This window comes from Mustela nigripes, chromosome 10, assembly GCF_022355385.1.
Source record: "Mustela nigripes isolate SB6536 chromosome 10, MUSNIG.SB6536, whole genome shotgun sequence".
In the NCBI taxonomy this organism is placed as follows: domain Eukaryota; kingdom Metazoa; phylum Chordata; class Mammalia; order Carnivora; family Mustelidae; genus Mustela; species Mustela nigripes.
In genome coordinates this window covers 40,457,520-40,479,731 of record NC_081566.1, presented here as the reverse complement: position 1 = coordinate 40,479,731, position 22,212 = coordinate 40,457,520, and the positions used below count along the sequence as shown (strand labels likewise).

The 22,212-nt window shown below is 39.5% G+C and overlaps 1 protein-coding gene across 5 annotated transcripts in view; it reads left to right on the top strand.

Moving 5' to 3' along the window:
* The window catches only part of KDM5B (lysine demethylase 5B), a 92,239-nt gene that overhangs the window by 17,316 nt on the left and 52,711 nt on the right, over positions 1 to 22,212 (top strand). For 4 of the 5 annotated variants that reach the window (XM_059413123.1, XM_059413120.1, XM_059413119.1 and 1 more), the window contains exons 2-4: positions 16,944 to 17,021; positions 19,213 to 19,335; positions 20,053 to 20,223. In XM_059413123.1, coding sequence (XP_059269106.1) covers positions 20,122 to 20,223 — 102 coding nt within the window. In that variant the 5' untranslated portion in view covers positions 16,944 to 17,021; positions 19,213 to 19,335; positions 20,053 to 20,121. Of the gene's footprint in view, positions 1 to 16,943; positions 17,022 to 19,212; positions 19,336 to 20,052; positions 20,224 to 20,511; positions 20,727 to 22,212 lie in introns of those variants that run through there. The other variant, XM_059413122.1, reaches the window with a different exon arrangement.

Sequence of the window (22,212 nt, the reverse complement as noted above, 5' to 3'; positions counted from 1 at the left end):
GAACTGATTTTAGATAGTTCCCTGATAAGGTTTAGGCAGCTGTTAATATAAGGAATTCTCTATCTGTTGACTTTGAATTAGCAGAATTTCTCAACTATAGGGCCAGAAACTAGGGACTCTTTTTTTCAGCTCTGGTGAATGAAGAAATGAATTGGGTCCACAGCTGCAAAATCCTTTATTTAAAACCTGCAAAAATAGAAGAGTTTTATGGAGTTTGTCCCTTTGATACCCGGCAGCCATTCAGCTGAGGACCAATTTTATTAGGCTGCAATTTCTGCGTATTTTACATTAAAGTGGGTTTTCTTGTAAATCAAATTATTATTAAATGTGGCAGTAAATGTGAAATAAATAAGGCAGTTGATGGTGCTGTCTCTACAATAATACCAGCATGGTTTGAGATATATCCCAAGATAAATTTAAGACCTTTGGAGGTAAGACCTATTTATCTGCCATTGTAAGTTGAGCATGCCTATGTGTTAGTGCATCTTTTTCTCTTTCAAATAGGAGATGTAGCTAGCCTTGAAACATGGTCAGAATTATAGCATATTGAGTAGAATTGCATATTGCCCTAAAAATACTAAGTGATCTGGCAGTGATGTATAGAGCAGCTTCCTATCAATTCCTATTCAAGTCCAGACTTCAGTCTTTTACTTCAGATGTGGCTGTTAGGGATCATACAGGTTCTAAAATTATTTCTACCTTTTTTTTTTTAAAGATTTTATTTATTTATTTGACAGAGAGAGATCACAAGTATGCAGAGAGGCAGGCAGAGAGAGAGGGGAGGAAGCAGGCTCCCTGCCAAGCAGAGAGCCCGATGTGGGACTCGATCCCAGGACCCTGAGATCATGACCAGAGCTGAAGGCAGAGGCTTAACCAACCCACTGAGCCACCCAGGCGCCCCTTATTTCTACTTTTAGCGTTAGGCTTGCAGCTAATTGTAGCTGGGCTAAATAACTTAAATATTTGCATCTAGTGAAATGAATGGCTTATTATTTATGTTTCTCTTAGTACAATTGCCAAATATGTCTTGATATGGAACATCAAGCAAAAACAAAGATTTTGTAGTCTTTTAGTATCTTCTTAGAGACCTAGGCCATTTGGTAGTGTAGTTACTGTCCCTTTCGTGACCTTGATTTTGAATCTTGGAGTGTCCAGATGTAAAGTACTAAAGTTGTAGAACATGTGTTTACAGATACAGCAAGGCCTTCAAGGTAGGGTGTGGCCTGTTTACCTTTCCCTCCCCTCTGTACCCAGGTGGGTTTGGGTTTTGCTGAGGGGAAGGTTGTAGGGGCCGTGTCCAACCTTTTTCCTCAACCCCTTCCCCTGACAGATCATTTCTGGAACCTTTCTCTGAAGCATGTTATTTTTTCTTAACCTTGGTAGCCTCAATTTTCTCTCAGAAATTGTCTTTTCCTCACTGGGATCCTACTTGGGAAAAAAAAAGAAAAACAGAATCAAAACTACTTAATTAAATTTTCTTGGGGGAGAAAATCTGGCAGTATAGCTACTTGATTGTATTGAAGCAATATTTATGCCAGTTATAATTGCTGGAAGGGGAGAAGAATCTGACATTTCTTCTGGTTTTATTTGGTGACTTTTGTGTCATGAGGTGTCAATGAATGATCCAAGAGAAATAATGCTCTCCTCTTAAATTTTCATGAGTGATCTATCATGTCAACCTATTTGAGTGGAAGATGATTTATACTAGGGATTTAGCTTTCTTATGATCCTTCCGGGTGATTTTTAAAAGGATGCTTCTAAATAGAAGCATATAAATAAGACTTTTGGGAATATGCCAAAAATTTGTATGAATCACCTCAGTACGTAACTTTTTGGTAGGGGTAGACATCTGTTAGGGACTTTTTTTTTTTAAGATTTTATTTATTTATTTGACAGAGACATAGAGAGCACAAGTAAGCAGAGTGGCAGGCAGAGGGAGAGAGAGAAGCAGACTCTCTGCTGAGCAGGGAGCCCGATGTGGGGCTCGATCCCAAGACCCTGGGATCATGACCTGAGCTGAAGGCAGCTGCTTAATCGACTGAGCCACCAGGCGCCCCTGTTAGGGACGTTTTGAAAGAGTAAGGTCTTCACGTGATCTTGTTATTATTCTCTTGCTCTTACTGTTTATAAACAAGGTGGTACTTAGTTAGCTTGTTCCTGTAACTGTCCTGGAAAGGAAACCATCTTTTTGAAGTTTTGGAAGGACTATTTTCCATGGTATTTCCACATGGTTTTGACAATAATAAATTTAAGTCATTTAGGGGTCCTACAAATACAGATTATTGTTACCAAGTTTTATTATAAGTGGTGAAGATGGGGTACCTGGGTGGCTCAGTCGTTAAGCCTCTACCTTCAACTCAGGTTATGTTCTCATGATCTTGGGATCTAGTCCCGCATCAGACTCCCTGCCCTGTGGGAGGCCTGCTTCTGCCTCTCCCAACTCCCCCTACTTCTGTTCTCTCTCTCATTCTGTCTCTCTCTCTCTGTATATAAATAAATAAATCTATAAATAAATAAAATCTTAAAAAAAAAAATGGTGGAAGAGAGGGGCACCTGGGTGGCTCAGTCGGCTAAGCATCTGCCTTCGGTTTTCGTTTGCATCGTGATCCCAGAGTCCTGGGATCAGGTCCCGTGTGGGCTCCCTGCTCAGTGGGCAGTCCACTTCTCCCTCTGTCCCTCTGCCCCAACACATGCTCTCTCTCTCTTCTCTCTCACTCCTGAATAAATAAATAAGATTTTTAAAAAGTGGTGAAAGAGGACCTTATTGGGACTGATGCTTAAAAAGTACATGGGGTGTCCCTTTTATACCAGTGTGTTTTCATTTACTAATAGATTCTCCTCCATAGAAATAGTGCTCGGACACTTAATATTCTTGTAAAGAGTCTGTGAAGATGTCTGTAAAATGTAAACTGACAGCTTTTACCAGGTCCTGTCAATTATAGGCATTACAATTTTAACAAAGGTCCTTAATATTTTAGTACAAGTGGTGTTTTTTGTTTTTAATTTATTCATTTGAGAGAGAATGAGCAAGAAAGAACACTAGCCAGGAGTAAGGACAGAGTGAGAGCAAACTCCCCTACTGAGCAGGGAGCCCAACTGGGGGCTGCATCCTAAGACCCTGGGATCATGACCTGAGCTGAAAGCAGACCCTTAACTGGCAGAGCCACCCTGGTGCCCCTTTAGTACCTCCATTAATCGTTTCTTTATGTTTGCATATGATTAAGTTGGTAGTTTCAAGATCTTTTTGGTGGTGGGGTTTTTAGGGAAGACTGGGCTGACACTGGTATACCTTTTCTAAAAAGGTTGGCAGTACACATAAAGGTCAAGAAATCATTGCTAGTGAATAGAGAAAACACTTAAAGGGACCTTTTTTTTTTTTATTCTTTAAATTTTTTATTTTTTATAAACATATATTTTTATCCCCAGGGGTATAGGTCTATGAATCTCCAGGTTTACACACTTCACAGCACTCACCAAAGCACATACCCTCCCCAATGTCCATAACCCCCCGCCTTGTCCCAACCCCCCTCCCCCCAGCAACCCACAGTTCATTTTGTGAGATTAAGAGTCACTTATGGTTTGTCTCCCTCCCAATCCCATCTTGTTTCATTTATTCTTCTCCTACCCACTTAAGCCCCCATGTTGCATCACCACTTCCTCATATTAGGGAGATCATATGATAGTTGTCTTTCTCCGCTTAACTTATTTCGCTATAAAGGGGCCATTTTAAAAATCTGGATGGATAGAGTTCCTTGGAGGGACAGACTGGTTGGGAATTCTTTAGGGATAAGGATTATTAAGAGTTGTTTTCCAGGGTGTTTTTTTTTTTTTTTAAAGATTTTATTTATTTGACGGAGATCACAAGTAGGCAGAGAGGCAGACAGGAGAGAGGGGGAAGCAGGCTATCCACTGAGCAGAGAGCCCCCTGCAGGGCTCGACCCCAGGGCCCTGAAATCATGACCGGAGCCAAATGCAGAGGCTTAACCCACTGAGCTACCCAGGCGCCCCTGTTTCCAGGGTTTGGATTGAGGAAATGACTCTTGGAGTGTTCTTGAGACCTTTTCAGCAGGTCCAAAAGAACTACCTCTTTTCTTTTCTTTTCTTTTCTTTTTTTTTTTAAATTTTAAAGATTTTATTTATTTATTTGACAGAGAGAGATCACAAGCAGGCAGAGAGGCAGGCAGAGAGAGGAGGAAGCAGGCTCCCTGCCGAGCAGAGAGCCCAATGTGGGGCTCGATCCCAGGACCCTGAGATCATGACCTGAGCCGAAGGCAGCGGCTTAACCCACTGAGCCACCCAGGCACCCCAGAACTACCTCTTTTCAACTAAATATATGTAACCAGATTTTCTTGATAGGCTTTAAACCAAGACAATATACTACAGCTGATTGACTATAAAAGAAAATATGAAATTCTAGCTTTTTTTTTTTTAATTTTTTTTTTTAGTATTTTATTTATTTGACTGGGACAGCCTCTCTCAGAGGAACACAAGCAGAGGGAGTGGGAAGGCACACACCCAACGACTTATTTCCATTAGCCAGACATTAAAGAGACTTGTAAAATATATGCAACATAAAACAATGCCATTCTTTTACTTTTTGATTATTATTAAATGAATTTATTTGAAACATTTTTATTTTTTTAAGTTTTAATTTATTTGAGTAATCTCTACACCCAAAGTAGGGCTCGAACTCTGGACCTCAAGATCAAGAGTAGCATGATCTTCCAACTGAGCCAGCCAGGTGCACATAAAATATTTTAAATTTCTTTTGTCATCAGAGTGAATAGATACAAGCTAAATAGACTAAAGCTCTTTGAGGGCCTCAGTTTCTAAGAGTTTTCAGAGGTCCATGGGACGCTTGGGTGGCTCAGTAGGTGAAGCATCTGCCTTCATTCAGCTCAGGTCATGCTCCCAGGGTCCTGGGATCGAGTCCCACATCAGGCTTTTTGATCAGCTGGAACCTGCCTCTCTTTCTCTCTCTCTCTCTGACAAATAAATGAATAAAAGCTTTAAAAAAAAAATAGGGGCGTCCTAAGACCAAAAGTTTGAGAGGAGAAATAAATCTAGGATCTGTGCATGTGTAAGACGTACACTGGTTGCAAAGGACATTTAAAACCAGTAGTAGAGGGTTTGGTAAGAACTTCAATTATCTGTGCTTCTGTGAAATGAAATGAAAATTTAAATGTGTTTCCTAAAGGGAAAACAATACACTTCCCTTATAACCAGTATCAACTAAAATGTGAGAAAGTGGGCCTTGTTGGTCTTATTTTGTCATTTTATTAGTTTTTTTTTTTTTTTTTAAAGATTTTATTTATTTGTAAGAGAGAGAGAGAGCACAGGCAGAGTGGCAGGCAGAGTCAGAGGGAGAGGCAGGCTCCCTGCGGGGCAAGGAGCCCAATGTGGGACTCGATCCCAGGACGCTGGGATCATGACCTGAGCCAAAGGCAGCTGCTTAACCAACTGAGCCACCCAGGCGTCCCTGACTTGGTATTTTAAAGAACTATTAGACTTCTAGAAAAATTGTGTAGAGTTCCCACGTATTCCTTCACCTACTTTTCTCTTTTATTAACACCTTACATTATTATGACATCTTTGCTATAATTAATGAATGGACATTGTTATTAACTAAAGTCCATGCATTTTATTTATATTTCCGTAGTTTTATAGCTAATACCCTTCTTTTGTTTCAGGATCTCATCCAGGGTACCACATATTTGGCTGTCATGTCTCTTTAGGCTCCCCCCCAAGGATTCTATTCATTTATTTGGCAGAGAGAGAGAGGTCAAGTATTAAGAGAGGTAGGGAGAGAGGGTGGGGGAAGCAAGCTCCCTGCTGAGAGAGAGCCTGATGGCGGGCTCCATCCCAGGACCGTGAGATCATGACCAGAGCCGAAGGCAGAGGCTTAACTCACTGAACCACCCAGGCACCCCTCTTTAGGCTTTTTTAAGCTGTTGCAGTTTCTCAGACTATTTCTGATGAACTTGACGATTTTGAGGAGTACTGACTGGGAATTTTGTAAGCTGTCCCACTATTGGAATTTATCTCTTGTTTTTCTCATGGTGAGACTACGTATATTGGCAACTCATTTTTTTTTTAATATTGTTTATTTATTTTTAAGATTTTATTTTTCAGTAATCTCTGCACTCAGTGTGGGGCTCAAACTCATGACCCTGAGATCAAGAGTCGCATGCTCCAATGGCTGAGCCAGACAGGAACCTCTGATTTTTTTTTTTTTTTAAAGGGGATACATATTCTTGCAGTCTTGTCTATGGAAGGACTTAAAACTGAGAATTTTTGTATCATCATAATGAGCATAAATCCTGTGCCACAACATGAGCCTCACCTCCCTTGATAGACTAACCCATATCTCAATAAGGAGCAGATGTGTTTTTAGTAAACTGTTTTCTTCGTTTACGAAGTCTTGTTATCAAGTTTTCTTTATTGGCATGTTTTTACCAGTCAGACCTTTTGACTTTATACCTTTTAGCTTTGTAGAAATGTTTAACACTAACTTTCATGACTGGAATTTTTACTTGTTCGATAGCATTTGTTGAACATCCTCAGTACTGTTCTGTGAAGGTAGTCTTCATTTTAAATTAAATAATTAAATAATTTTTATACTTAGATGTAGCTGATAATCTGTAGAGCCAGAATAACTGTCATTTTTTTTTTTTAAGTTTTATTTATTTATTTGAGAGAAAGAGAGAGCGTGTGCACACGCAAGTGAGCACGAGCAAGGGGAGAGGCAGACTCAATGTGGAACTCTATCCCAGGACCCTGGAATCATGACCTGAGCCAAAGGCAGTTGCTTAACTGACTGAGCCACCCAGGCGAGCTCCTCTTTTAGCAGATCCATTAACTGCCTCTACCCTTGAATTACATACCTAAAACAATCTTAGAAAATGCTCTTTAAGCATGGAAACCTAACAGTATATTCTTGTTTAAGAATCAAGGTTTCAGGGGCACCTGGATGGCTCAGTGGGTTAAAGCCTCTGCCTTCGGCTCAAGTCATGATCCCAGGGTTCTGGGATTGAGCCCCGCATAGGGCTCTCTGCTCAGTGGGGAGCCTACTCCCTCCTCTCTCTCTCTGCCTGCCTCTTTGCCTACGTGTGATCTCTGTCAAATAAGTAAATAAAATCTTAAGAAGAAGAAGAAGAAGCAAGATTGCATAGGGGCTCCTGGGTGGCTCAGTTAGATGTCTGCCTACCGTGGGGGTTGTTATCTCAAGGTCCTGGTATCAAGCCCCACACCCAGCTCCCTGCTCAGCTAGATGTCTGCCTCTCCCTCTGCACAGTTGTATATATTTCAGTAAAGCTGAAAAAAATCCAGCAAAAAATTAGACTAATGGGCCTTGAATATTATATATTAATCTTTTAAAAAGTATTTATTTATTTATTTAAAGATTTTATTTATTTATTTGACAGACAGAGATCAGAAGTAGGCAGAGAGGCAGGCAGAGATAGGGAGGAGGAAGCAGGCTCCCCACTGAGCAGAGAGCCCTATTCAGGGCTCAATCCCAGGACCCTGAGATCATGACCTGAGCGGAAGGCAGAGGCTTTAACCCACTGAGTCACCCAGGCGTCCCATGACTAACATTTTTGACCATTTACTTTGTAAATGCCAGGACCTGTCTAAAGGCTTTTTACATGTATTTAAGCCTCATAGTTTCCCCTTTATACATGCACCTGAGCTACAGGGAGATTAGTACAAAGCCACACGGTCAGGATTTGAACCCAGGCAGTGTGACTCCAAAGTGTATCCTCTTTCACATCTGTTTTACTCTACAAGGATAAAGGAAATGATATAATTGTGTTTAAAAAATGAGCATTGAAGGGCGCCTGGGTGGCTCAGTGGGTTAAGCCACTGCCTTCAGCTCGGGTCATGATCTCAGAGTCCTGGGATCGAGTTCCGCATCGGGCTCTCTGCTCAGCAGGGAGCCTGCTTCCCTCTCTCTCTCTCTCTGCCTGCCTCTCCATCTACTTGTGATTTCTCTCTGTCAAATAAATAAATAAAATCTTAAAAAAAAAAAAAGAGCATTGAAGGAGTAATTGGGTGGCAGGGTGTGGAAATATAAGGTAGTCCTTTAACCTGGGTTGAAATTGCCCTGATGCCAACTAGAGTTAGGCTGGAAGGATAGAGTCCTTAAAGATAAAGCTTAGATGTCCGATGGTCCTTGAAAGTTGAGGCTGCAGTGACTTTTTTTTTTTTAAGATTTTATTTATTTATTTGACAGATCACAAGTAGGCAGAGAGGCAGGCACAGAGAGAGAGGGAGAAGCAAGTTTCCTGCTGAGCAGGAAGCCGGATTCGAGCTCTATCCCAAGTCCCTGGGACCATGACCTGAGCCGAAGGTAGAGGCCTTAACCCACTGAGCCACCCAGGAGCCCCTGCAGTGACTTTTTTTTTTTTTTTTTTTTTTTAAGATTTTCTTTCTTTATTTGACAGACGGAGATCACAAGTGGGCAGAGTGGGAAACAAAGAGAGAGGCAAAGCTGGCTCCCCACCGATCGGAGAGCTCGGGGTGGGGGTGGGGGCTCGATCGGGGCTCGATCCCATGACCCTGGGATCATGACCCGAACCGAAAGCAGAGGCTTTAACCCACTGAGCCACCCAGGTGTCACCTTGCAGTGACTTTTTGCTAGAAGAAATGATATTTCAGTGATCAGAACTTAATGTAAATATAGTACTTTCTATTTTTGTTTTACAATAAACAGTGCTTTATATTTGTCGTTTTAATTTTCGCCATAGTTCTGAAGGTGGCTCTTGTTTGTACAGTTCAAATTGAAAAGTTAAGATCCTTCTGGTGGTGGTTAAAGAACCAAAGTGCAAATCCAGGTCTTCTGACTTCTAAGTGCATTGCTCTTTGTGTCCTGTACTATAATATCTACAACCTCCTGACATTCTGAGGAGCCACGCATCTTATCCATTATCATGTCTTGGTTAAGTACAAGAAGGAACTGAAAAAAGTAGGTTGGGGTAGTGAGAAAGAACTTGGAGGTACAAACACTTATGAAAGCCAAACATATTCCCAGGACTTTTTTTCCTTCTTTTTTGAGGTTACATACCCCTTTGAAACCCTGGTGAAAGCTGTGAACTGGCTGGCAAAAATCCACATACAGTCAATTCTATACAATGTAAGAACCTCTGATTTAAGGAAGAAAGTGTGATTCTAAAGTCTAAAAAGAAAATTCTCAGTGTTTTTGTTTGTTTTTTATTAGTGGCTCACTAAGGATGGGAGGTCTTAAACAGACTTTGAACAAATGGGTGGCTAACTAAAGCTGCTTAGTGCCAAGCCTATCTAGAGGGAATTAAGAAAAAAGGGAGAAGTTAGTCGTATCTAACACATTTTATTTCTTTTGGGAAGACACCGAAGTCTTGTATTACAGAACTGTCCTGGTAGACCGCCCATCAGTGAGTGGTCAGTGGATTCCACTGAGGGACTCACAAATAGTAACTCTGCTTGTCTTTTAATTTATAAATGGGGATTTATAATGATTATGCTCTTCCCAGTTCTTCCTCCTTGAATTTGTCTTAAGGACATCGTGTTGACATAAAACTGTTAATGTATGAGAAAGTAGTCTTTTAAATTGTACTTCATACATACTTCCATATGTGCTACTCAGATTTTTATTAAGTTTGAAGGGCGCCTGGGGGCCCTTAAGGGGCCAAGGTGGGGGCCCTTGGCTTAACCAACTGAGCCCCTGAAGGACTCAGTTAGTTAAGCATCCGACTCTGGATTTCTGCTGGGGTCAATTCCTTTGGGATTGTGGGATTGAGCCCCATGTTGGGCTCCATGCTGTGTGCTGCATGTGGTGCCTGCTTGGGATTCTCTGTCTCCCTCTCCTCCTCTGCTTCCTCAACAACACCATTCCTCCCACCACTGAGCTCTCAAATAAACAGCTCAAAAAAATCTTAATTCAGGTTGATAAATCTTGGTGGCTTAACTGAAAAATTTTCTGACTTGACTTAAAATACTAACAGATTCTTTGTTCAGTTCCTTAAAATTTTGCACTATCATTTTGTGTTACTGTGTTGATAACCTAAAAACAGACTCTGGATTCAGGCACAAAGTTTAGCTCTGCTGCACTGGATTAAAAATCCTTTGAATGCGTATATTCTGTCATGACTAGCTTTCATAGAACACATGCAGTTATAAAATACAGTGGTCCTTAGTTAATGTTATTCTTTGTGAACTAACCAGAATGAGCTTTTGACATTGATTTTTTTTTTTAAGATTTTATTTATATATTTGAGAGTGAGAGAGCAAACCGGAGCAAGGGGAGGGGCAGAGGCAGAGGAAGAAGCAGACTCCCTGCTGAGTAGGGAGCCTGACATGGGACTCGATCCCATCCTAGGACCCTGAGATCTTTTTTTTTTTTTTTTTTTTTTTAAAAGATTTTATTTATTCATTTGACAGAGAGAAATCACAGGTAAGCAGAGAGGCAGGCAGAGAGAGGAGGAAGCAGGCTTCCCGCGGAGCAGAGAGCCCGATGCGGGGCTCGATCCCAGGACCCTGAGATCATGACCTGAGCCGAAAGCAGAGGCTTTAACCCACTGAGCCACCCAGGTGCCCCAGGACCCTGAGATCTTGACCTGAGCTGAAGGCAGATGTCCAGCGGATCGAGCAACTCAGGCGCCCCTTGACATTAATTTTTAAAAGTTAGTTTGTCTGCCAGAGTCCGAGAACCAGCTTCTGGAAAAGCCTCTTGTAAAGTATGTACTTTCTAATTTTTCTTAGTGTTAGATCTTAAAATGGTGATAGCTTCTCTGTATTTAGAAAGATAAAGACAGTATTCTGGTATGTGGCTGCTAGTTGGGGATGATTCGCAGAGTGAATTTTCATGGAGTTTTTAAAAAATTCTTAGCATCCTATGAAAGTTAAGTTAATCTCCCACTGGTCAATTTTATTGCACATTTCTCAGTTAAATGTACTGTAAGTTGTTGCTCAGTTAATGCTGGGACTAAGGAAAATGTTGCTAAATAATAGTTAAATAATAATAATTAATAATAATAATAATAAATAAGCCTTTCAAAATGAAGGCTTTAAAAAGACTTACTTATTTCAGTGAGAGAGAGAGAGAGAGGGCTGAGGAAGAAGGAGAGAGAAACTCAAGCAAGACTTTGCACTGAGTTTGGAGCCCGACATGGGGCTCAATCCCATGACCCTGAGATCATGACCTGAGCCTAAATCAAGAGTTGTTCCCTTAACTGACTGAGCCACCCAGGCACCTCTAAAAGACATTTGAAGTTTTAAAAGTGAGTGAATCTTAGCAGGAAATTTATATGGGATGCCTTGCAATCTATGAACCCTTAGAACACCTAGTTAGTATGGAAATACTCTTTTTATGCTAGAAAAATATTTGTGAATCATTTTATTGTTCGGGACTAAAAGTTTTGGTTAGATTATATGGTATCCCCTTTAGATACTTAAGTGTCAAACCCAAAATTATCGCACTGTTATTTAATGGTTTCTTTCCTTCTTTGCTGGCTTTTTCTCCCCATTTAAAAATTAGAGCTCATTGAGGTGAGACTCAGCCAATGATATTTCAATGTGAGCATTGCAAATAATATGTAATTCTTTTATTGTAGTAAAGCTTTGCAGCTGAGAGTGAAAGTCTTGAAACTAAATGGCATCCCATTTTCCCTCATTCTCTGTAACTAGAAGAAGTGATAGTTTTCAGCGATCTGTATTTAATGAAGGAATGATCTTCTGAGTTTTAGTTTTTAGCTTATTATCCCTGCTGTGTGAACTTCCTTAGTGATAGATATGTTCTGTTTTCCTCCTGATGCTTTATTTTTAGGATTCATTTTATTTGAAAAAGCTTCAGTATAGAATAAGTATATATTATATAATACATACATATATATATAAAAATACATACGTACATACAAAGACATAACTCACTATAGTATTAAAACTTTAATATATAGATAAGATGAAATTAATTTCCTATCATTGTGTTTTGGGATTAGAAGGCCTATTTGGAAAAGAAAAAGTCCAACTTGATTAATCAGGGGATGTCCTACATTACCCATAAGTCTTAGTTTATAAAATTTTTAGGCCATGTGGACAGTATGTTAATCATTTACTTGTATATTCTTACATATTATCTTTGATACATTTTTGGTGTAGCCTTCAACGCAGATCAGTTCATTTCAGAAAGCCTACAGCTTTTATGAGATATTAGAGAGCAAAGCTCTGAACAACATAAAGTCTTCCTCTTAGCCTGTGATAGGATATTGAGCAATGTGATTGTCTTCCACTACATTGTGTTCTATATAATTAAACACATTGCTTTCTTTATCTTTAGTTATCAAGCCAAACAAAAATAAATGACTTGCACCTTTCCAACCCAGGTTGGAGTAGGTAATATTTTTAAGTTGATTAACAAAGTATAGTATTTCTTTAAATGACAGCTGAAACAAGAGCCATAGTCTTTGTGGAAGAGGCAGTGTGACAACATAAAATACTTGAAACCCTTATCTGTGATGATGACCTTTTTAAACGGGTAGTGCTGCCACTTTTTTTTTTTTTTTTTACTTTTTACTTTTCTTTCTTTCTTTTTTTTTGTTTCTTCTTTTTGGTATTTTCTTTTTAAAGATTTTATTTATTTATTTGACATAGACACAGCGAGAGAGGGAACACTAGCAGGGGGAGTGGAAGAGGGAGAAACAGGCCTCCGGCAGAACAGGAACACCACCCCCCACCCCCCCAGGCTCCATCCCAGGACCCTGGGATCATGACCCAAGTTGGAGGCAGACGCCTAACGACTGAGCCACCCAGGCTCCCCTCTTTTTGGTATTCTAATAGTAAATAGCTTTGTACCAATTTCTGATCTGCATTTTCCTTATTAAAAGAAATTGTGGTAAGATGTAATCTTTTTAACATAATAGTTTATCAGGCATCGCTGGTGGGCACTTTACTGAAGGCTTCTAATCACTAAAACAAAACCTTCTTTTACTTTTTTTTTTTTTTTTTTGTCTAAAGTAAGCTCTGTGCCCAGTGTGGGACTGAATTAAGGACCCAAAGGTCAAGAATTGTATTCTCCACGAACTGAGGCAGAATCAGCCAGGTGCACCAGACCCTGGTTTTACTTGTGAAGATTTTATTTATTTATTTATTTATTTATTTATTTATTTATTTGACAGAGATCATAAGTAGGCAGAGAGGCAGGCAGTGAGAGAGAGGGGGGGAAGCAGGCTTCCCGCTGAGAAGAGAGCCCAGTGTGGGACTCGATCCCAGGACCCTGGGATCATGACCTGAGCTGAAGGCAGAGGCTTAACCCACTGAGCCACCCATTCACTCCCCTTGTTTTACTTTTAAACTAAAACTAACCAATAGTAATAAAAATTCTAATAATATAGATTCGAAATAATAATAATCTCTTTTGGGGTGCCTGGGTGGCTCAGTGGGTTAAAGCCTCTGCCTTCGGCTCAGGTCATGATCCCAGAGTCCTGGGATTGAGCCCCACATTGGGCTCGCTGCTCAGCAGGGAGCCTGCTTCCTCCTCTCTCTCTCTGACTGCCTCTCTGCCCAGTTGTGATCTGTGTGTCAAATAATCTTTCCCCCTCCTATTATGAAAGTCTTTAAAATTTACATACATGTAATACGGTTTGCATGATTTTACATGTTTGAGGGTTTTTTACTCATTCAGTCTTGGCTGTCTTTTTGTATTTAGAACATGTAGATTTTTTTTTCTTTATTGCAGTTGCAGAGTATTTTATTACTATTTATAGATGTGTCAACATTTACTTACCTTATTCTTCACTGATAGATACTAAGGTTTGTTTGTTTGTTTGTTTGTTTTTTAGGATTTTTTTTTTTTTTTTTTTTAAGTACTCTCCACATCCAATGTGGGCTCAAACTGAGATCAAGAGCCTCGGGGCGCCTGGGTGGCTCAGTGGGTTAAGCCGCTGCCTTCGGCTCAGGTCATGATCTCAGGGTCCTGGGATCGAGTCCCGCATCGGGCTCTCTGCTCAGCGGGGAGCCTGCTTCCTCCTCTCTCTCTCTCTCTGCCTGCCTCTCTGCCTACTTGTGATCTCTCTCTGTCAAATAAATAAATAAAATCTTTAAAAAAAAAAAAAAGAGCCTTATGTTCCACTCACTGAGCCAGCCAGATTCCCCATTAGTAAGGTCTTAAGTTAAAACAATTCTGCAGTTAATTTTTTTTTTCCTCTATTTTGGTGTTGTGAATGTTAACAAATATTTTTAAATTCTAACCTGAGGAATTGCTGGGTCAATAGACCTTTAAAAATTCGATGTTTCTAATTGACCTCCAGAAACAGCATACTAGAGACACCTGGGTGGCTTAGTGGGTTAAAGCCTCTGCCTTTGGCTCAGGTCCTGATCCCAGGATCCTGGGATCCAGCCCGGAATGGGGCTCTCTGCTCAGCAGGGAGCCTGCTTCCCCCACTCTCTCTGCCTGCCTCTCTGCATACTTGTGATGTCTGTCAAATAAATAGGTGAAATCTTTAAAAAAATAAATAAATAAAAATTAAAGAAAGAAACAGCATACTAATCATTGGGATCCACATTTCCTCACATATTGCTAATAATGGTGGTGTGTATATTTTAAATCATTGGTAACCTCGTAGGTAAAAACATGGGAATCTTGTATATTTTTAAAATTTTGAGTAAAGTTGGACAACAGTCTTTTTAAAGCTAGCCATTTTTTCTTGGTAATTACTAACACAATTTGTCCATTTTTCTGTGTTTCCTTATTTATTGGTATGAGTTCTTCATAAATCTAGAATTTTAAAATGCTGTATAATATTCAGTGTTGTTATAATATCAGTCCTCTTTCTAACATTATACTGTAGTTAATTTCATGTATGTTGATTCCGGGTGAATTATTTTCTTAGAACAAACTTCTGGGTATGAAATAGGGTAAAAAGACTGTGAACTTCCTTGTATTGTTTTCTTAATCCAAGGTAATTTAATATGTAAGAAATGTTATTTAATGTATGTAACATAGTTCAGATTGTATTTGAAATGGTTAAGGAAGTAAAAGAAAATCATATGTATTCCTACCACCAAAGACAACCACTACTAATTGTTTTTGCTGTATATCTTTCCAATGTTATATTTTTATATTGCATAGTCTGTATTTCTTTTCCTCCTTAACAAATATAACATCTTTCAGTGTCAATAAATAGAGCTCTACCGCTGCATAATTTTTTGTCTTTTTGCTTTTTTAAATGTGTTAAAGTATTATATGCATAATAAAGAATTTACCATTGTAATAATTTTAAGGGTACAGTTCATTAACGCCAGGCACCTGAGTGGCTCAGTTGTTAAGAGTCTGCCTTTAGCTCAGATCATGATCAGGGGTCCTGGGATTGAGCCCTACATCCAGCTCCTTGCTTTGTGGGAAGCCTGCTTCTCCCTCCCCCGCTTGTGGGCGCTCTCCCTCCCCCCACCCCTTGCCACTGTCTCTCTCTCTGTCAAATAAATAAATAAAATCTTTTAAAAAAATAACCATTAACACTAAAATATCTTCAGAACTTGTTCATTATTCCAAACTGAACTCTGTACTCATTAATTAATGCCGCATAATTTCTTTTCTTTTCTTTTTTAAAGATTTTGTTTATTTGACAGAGATTACAAGTAGACAGAGAGAGGCAGGCAGAGGGTGAGGGGGGAGGCAGGCTCCCTGCCAAGCAGAGAGCCCAATGTGGGACTTGATCCCAGGACCCTGAGATCATGACCTGAGCTGAAAGCAGAGACCCAACCCACTGAGCCACCCAGGTGGCCCATAATTTTTCTTTTTAAAGGTTTATTTATATATTTATTAGAGAGAGAGTGTGTGCGCATGTCAGAACACAAAGGGGGAGCAGCAGGCAAAGGGAGAGGGAGCAAGGAGCCAGATGTGGGACCACTGAGATTGTGAGCTGAGCCGAAGGCAGCTGCTTAACCAACTGCGCCACCCAAGCGCCCCCATTAATACAGCATAATTTTTATTCCTTTAAATATTCTCCTACTGTGGACATTTAAGTTGTTTGCAGTTTTCTCTACTTAGAGGTAGCATAATACTTTTCCTTGTCTGATTATTTCCTCATGACAGCAGTTCTTCTAAGAATCTGTGGCAGTAGATATGTTAAGGACGATTTTTTAAAATTAGCCTTGAATGGCAGTCTTCACCACCACCTCCAAACTTAACTTTAATTTTATAATAAAAGTTAAGGTAGCTAGGAAGTTACATATAAAAATTTAGTTTATGGATGTTTTGACGTTAATACAGCTATTTTGTAAAAAGATAGCTTTTATGGAATAGAGGAATTTTGATTTTTTTCAGTCAGTGACTTTTGCAGGGGGCTCCTGTCTGGCTCAGTCCAAAAAGCATGTGATTCTTGATCTTGGGGTGGTGAGTTGGAGCCCTATGTTGGGTGTAGAGATTACTAAAAATAAATGAACTTTATTTTACTTATTTACTTTTAAAAAATACTTGTTTTTGTCTTTTTTTTCCTTTAATTTATTTGTTTGACAGAGAGAGACACAGCGAGAGAGGGAACACAAACAGGGGAAGTGGGAAGGGGAAGCGGGCTTCCCGTCAAGCAGGAGCCTGATGCGGGGCTCATTGCAGGACTTGATCCCAGGACCCTGGGATCATGACCCAAGCTGAAGGCAGCTGCTTAAGGACTGAGCCACCCAGGGGCCCCATGAATAAACTTTAAAGGCAGGGGTTTTTCAGCAGCTTGCGGTTAAGTAACTACTCATTTGAAAGGGGTGAATAGGGGTGTGTACAGGCTGCATCATTTGTATGGGGAAGGGTAATCATACATATTCTGCTGTTCTGGTGGAAAAAAGGTTAAACTATTATCCATGTTCTGTTTTATTTAACTGGTTAGAGATAGTGTGTTTTACTCACCTGGGGTTTTAACAGAATTTTTTTAAAATGTCAGAATGACAAATTCTTCTAATCAAAGCGTTTGCTTCTCCCCTAGGATTGGCAGCCACCATTTGCATGTGATGTTGACAAACTTCATTTTACTCCACGTATCCAGAGGCTGAATGAATTGGAGGTAATATCTTAACTGTTGTTCTGGTGGATTGTATACCAGAGGGACTTTCTTTGAAGAATCTCTGTAACAAATCTGGTGGTTTTAGTGAAGCTAAATTATGGCCAAACATTGTTAATCATGGTAAAACAAATGGCAGTAAGGCCCTTGTAGCAATCAAGATTTCATTAAAAACACCAATTTTAGTCAATCATTGTTGGCCTCTTAATTCATACACATCTTTCTAAATTTAGGTGACAGCCACAAGAATTTAGATTTTGAAAGGAATGTACCTTGGAACCATCTAATGGAAAAGATTTCCAGCTCTAATTTTCTTCCAAATACACATCTTTACTTAGACTTAATAACACACTTTAATTTCCTAAGAAGGGGTGAGGAATACTTATTTGGGTATTCTCTAGAGAAGAGATGATGTTTCTTCAATCTCTTTGCTACTGAAACCCTAAAGTATGGGGTGAATGAGAGTTGGGTGTTGATAACCCAGAAATAATGTTTCATTAACCTTTTTCTAATCTGATTTTTTTAAAAAATATTTTTATTTATTTGAGAGAGAGCACGAGGCGGGGGTAGGTAAGAGGGAGAAACAGACTCCCTGTGGAGCCGGGAGCCCGATGCAGGACTCGATCTTGAAACCCTGAGGTCATGACTGGAGTGGAAGGCAGCCGTCCAACCAACTGAGCCATCCAGGTGCCTTCTAATCTGATTTTAACATTGAATCATGTTTTGCTTTTTTATTAGAAAAACCAAGCCTTTTTAACTTAAATGGAGCTCATGTTTGCTGGGATTCTGTGGTAGTAGCATGGATTTGGTGGTAGTAGAATCTAGTGTCTGTATTTTTAAGTTGAGCTCCAAAGATAGGAAATGGGTACTAACTCTGAGGTCTTGGACTGTGTTTGGGAACATCTGAACATTCATCTCAGTTTTGCCCTTGAGCAAGATAAAACTGCTAAAACTGTCTGACTTAATTTTCAAGGAGGAGAAAGAAAAATGACAAAAAATTTTTTTAATAACTTACAAACAACAGTAATAAAAAGAATAACATTTAATTAAGAAAGTGTCTCCTGGGGCACCTTGGTGGCTCAGTTGGTTAAGGGTCTGCTTTCAGCTCAGGTCATGGTCCCAGGATCCTGTGATCGAGTCCCGAATCGGGCCCCTTGCTCCGCGGGGAGCCTGCTTCATAAAATCTTTAAAAAAACATTTTTTTTTTAAGTTTAAAAAAGAAAAAAGTGTCTCCTTGGAGCGCCTGGTGGCTCAGTTGATTAAGCAGCTGCCTTCAAGCTCAGGTCATGATCTCAGGGTCCTGGGATTGAGGCCCACATCAGGCTCTCTGCTCAACAGGGAGCATGCTTCTCCCTCTCTCTCTGCTTGCCTCTCTGCCTACATATGCCTACTTGTGATTTTTCTGTCAGATAAATAAATAAATAAATCTTAAAAAAAAAATTTATCTCCAAGTTTCCTGTTACCGTATCAGGACTCATTAAAATTGATATGGAATCACTGTTGTAAAATCTGTTTTTAGATTTGTGTTTGAAAAAGTAAGAAAATTTGTGCTTGGAAAGAACAGGCCTTCAAAATACCCCAATTAAGGTGCCTCCTTAGCGCAGTAGGCAGTGTGTCAAGTCTCATAAAATACCCAAATTGTAAAAAGACCTAGAGGGGCATATAGGAACTTACTTGTCATATAATTTTAACCAATAACAAAATTGTGCTTTAGTCCTCCATAAGTGAAGCCCTTTTCAGAGTGCCTACTTAAGGGAGGCTTGCTTTGTTTAATTCTTTGCTTACACATGGTAGGCACTGAATTAAATTTTTGTTGAGTTAATGTATAATTATTCAACCAGCTTTATTTTGTATATTTTTTTGCACTTTCTCTATTGGATTTAGGAGTGATACTTCACTTAAATATCTTTTTTTTTTTTTTTTTTTAAGATTTTTTTATTTTAGAGAGAGAAAGAGAGCATGAGCAGGGACGCAGAGGGAGAGAATTCAAGCAGTCTCTGCACTGAGCACATAGTCCCATGTGGGGTTCAGTCTCAGGACCCTGAAATGACCTGAGCTGAAAGGAAAAGTTGGATGCTCAACCCACAGTGCCACCCAGGCACACCTCACTTAACTATTCTAAGAGTGAAAATACCACACACAGGATTTTTAAAATAAGCTAGGTGAGATTAAAATCCATTTCTTTGTCATTTAGGCTCAAACTCGAGTAAAACTGAATTTCTTGGACCAGATTGCAAAGTACTGGGAGTTACAGGGAAGTACTCTGAAAATTCCACATGTGGAGAGGAAGATCTTGGACTTGTTTCAGCTCAATAAGGTAAGAGGCCAACGGCAATCTCCCTCATTTTAGTGCTTTTCTGCCAGCTTCATCTTCCTAATCTTAAAAAAAAAGTTATTGTTTGAAATGTAAAATGAAATTCTCTATTCACTTGAGTGATAATTAGGCTCTATTTGTCAGGTCTGAAAGCCTTGTGAAATATTTTGCTGCCACCTTTTGTGGGTATCATTTTAAAACTTAACATTTCTGTAAGATACTCCTTTCTGTTTTATTATAGTTAAAACAACTGGGGCTTAGGGAGAAAATTGACCGAGCTCTAAAGGCTGATACCTGAAATTCAGGTTTACTTCAGTGTAAAGCCCATGTTCTTTTCCCCAAAATGGTGCCATCTCTCCCACTTCTTAGTTTATGGAGATTTTTGAGGGTCTCTGCATTAGACCAAGTGCTAGGATTTGTTTTTTGTTACAGATTTAATTGTTGATCTAGTTCTTCCTCCCAGAAAGTCTAGACTGCTCTGGGGAGCTGAGAAGTAGCTTTTGGGGGGTACAAAATGTTTATGGACTGTATTGTCAAAAGTGATTTTCTAATTTTCCAGCTTGAAATAAGTATTGCATATATATTTTCGTCTGACTTGGGAAATGTATTTTTAAAAATTACCACAGCCAAGAACATTCTGTTTTTGGAATTGTACTTAGGTAAGAGGGAATTAGAAGTGATTTCTATATAGACATTTCTGATTTCTTTTGCTGTTAACAGTTAGTTGCAGAAGAAGGTGGATTTACAGTTGTTTGCAAGGACAGAAAATGGACCAAAATTGCCACCAAGATGGGATTTGCTCCTGGCAAAGCTGTGGGGTCCCATATCAGAGGGCATTATGAACGCATCCTCAATCCCTACAACTTGTTCCTGTCAGGAGATAGTTTGAGGGTGAGTATTCAGGTCAACTTTAACCTGGTGTTTTTGTTTTTTTAAGATTTTATTTATTTGACAGAGAGAGAGATCACAAGTAGGCAGAAAGGCAGGCAGAGAGAGATGGGGAAGTAGGCTCCCTGCTAGCAGAGAGCCCGCCACAGGGCTCCATCCCAGGACCCTGAGATCATGACCTGAGCCAAAGGCAGAGGCCTAACCCACTGAGCCACCCAGGCACCCCAACTTTAACCTGTTTTATTTCACAGCTTATTGGTATGTTGTCTTTCAGGGTGAATGAAGAGGCCTTAATTAATTTCTGTGGAAGACTTTGTTTTGTGAATTGTTGAGAAGATTTTGTTTTGTGAATTTTTCCTCCAGTGTATGTGGTATTCTGTTTTGAGAGCAGCCATACTTAGAAGTTTGTTTCTGGAATGGATATGTTTGTGGAGGAAATAGCCTTTTGCTGTCCGAGGCTGAAGTCTGTGTTTAACTTCACGAAAACTGCATCTTCCTTATGACAGGTTGATTATTATCTTGTTATGGTTCATGCTTTTGCATTCACTTATGTTGGCGATCATATTCCTAATTGCCACATGAAAGTCCGACCTGTGAAATAACTTGCCTACCTGTTCTCTGGTCAGCCGAAATCTCCAAGGAGATTTTCAGATACAGTGCAGATGCGGTAAAATGTAGGGGACTTAATAATGGCTAGATAGCTAATGGATCCCTCTTCTAATAGTTCCTGGGTATCCATGTTTGTTCTTACAAAGATGATATCTGCCGGGATGCCTGGGTGGCTCAGTTGGTTGGACGACTGCCTTCGGCTCAGGTCATGATCCAGGAGTCCCGGGATCGAGTCCCGCATCGCTCCTAGCTCCATGGGGAGTCTGCTTCTCCCTCTGACCTTCTCCTCGCTCATGCTCTCTCTCACTGTCTCTCTCTCTCTCTCTCTCTCTCTCTCAAATAAATAAATAAATAAATCTTAAAAAAAAAAAAAAAGATGATATCTGCCAACTTATTCGAGTAGGAACTTTTTGTTGTAATTAAAGTATAACTGTATTATAAAATCTTTCTACTTATTTCAAGACACTGATGGAAAGAGTAATGTCATAATCCGTTTATACCCTTTGAGTTATTCTACGGCAAGAGCTGTAAGCCCTGTAATTTTAAGAATTGTTACTGTGCTGTAGTGAAGTTAGAAAGTTAATAACATAGTTTCAGAGGGTAAACTACTTATCAGAACTCTGTCTTGATATTATAGACGTACCATCTGTAATGCTCAAATCCTATAGATTTTTATAGCATTGCATTTTTCTTTTCTTTCTCCCTTCTCCATTCCAGGAGAGCTTTCTTTTCAGCTTAGAAGAACATGATCAGTTTGATATTCAGAAAGTTGTCGTTTTTAAATATACACATGTGAATGTTTAATGAACCCAGGGATGAAATTATTTAGAACGTTGTATTTGGAATCTATAAGTCTCTGTTTTATTGTCTGATCTATATACAGTTGCCTACAGTAGATTTTCTTCTTCATAACCTTTCCGTTTCAGTGTGGAAGTCACAATGAGTAAGAGGAAAGAGTCTGCCTGCTTTATGGGTTGGCAACATTTTAAGAATATCTATAAACTTAGTGTAAGTTTCGTAGTTGAAAAGCATGTAAGCATTTATTCAATTGTAGTTTGGAGGGGAGTGGGTATTTAAAGATACCTTTTACAAACATTACGTTTACAACACAGGTAAATACTTATTGAGGGGCCCGTTGTGTGCCAAGTATGTTCTAGGCACTGAAAGGTGTTCATTGCAGAAAGCTTAAAAACAAAGGAAAGTGTGATAAAAATAAAATCACTCTTTAAACCTTTCACCTGTTTTTTCTTTCAAGGCTCTTTTTATGCATATATATACACACTGGGATAGTATTTTTCATTTACAATATTATAATCTGCTTTTCCTCTGCTTAATATATCATGAGCATTTGCCATGTCCTTGAATATTTTTGAAAGTCTAGTT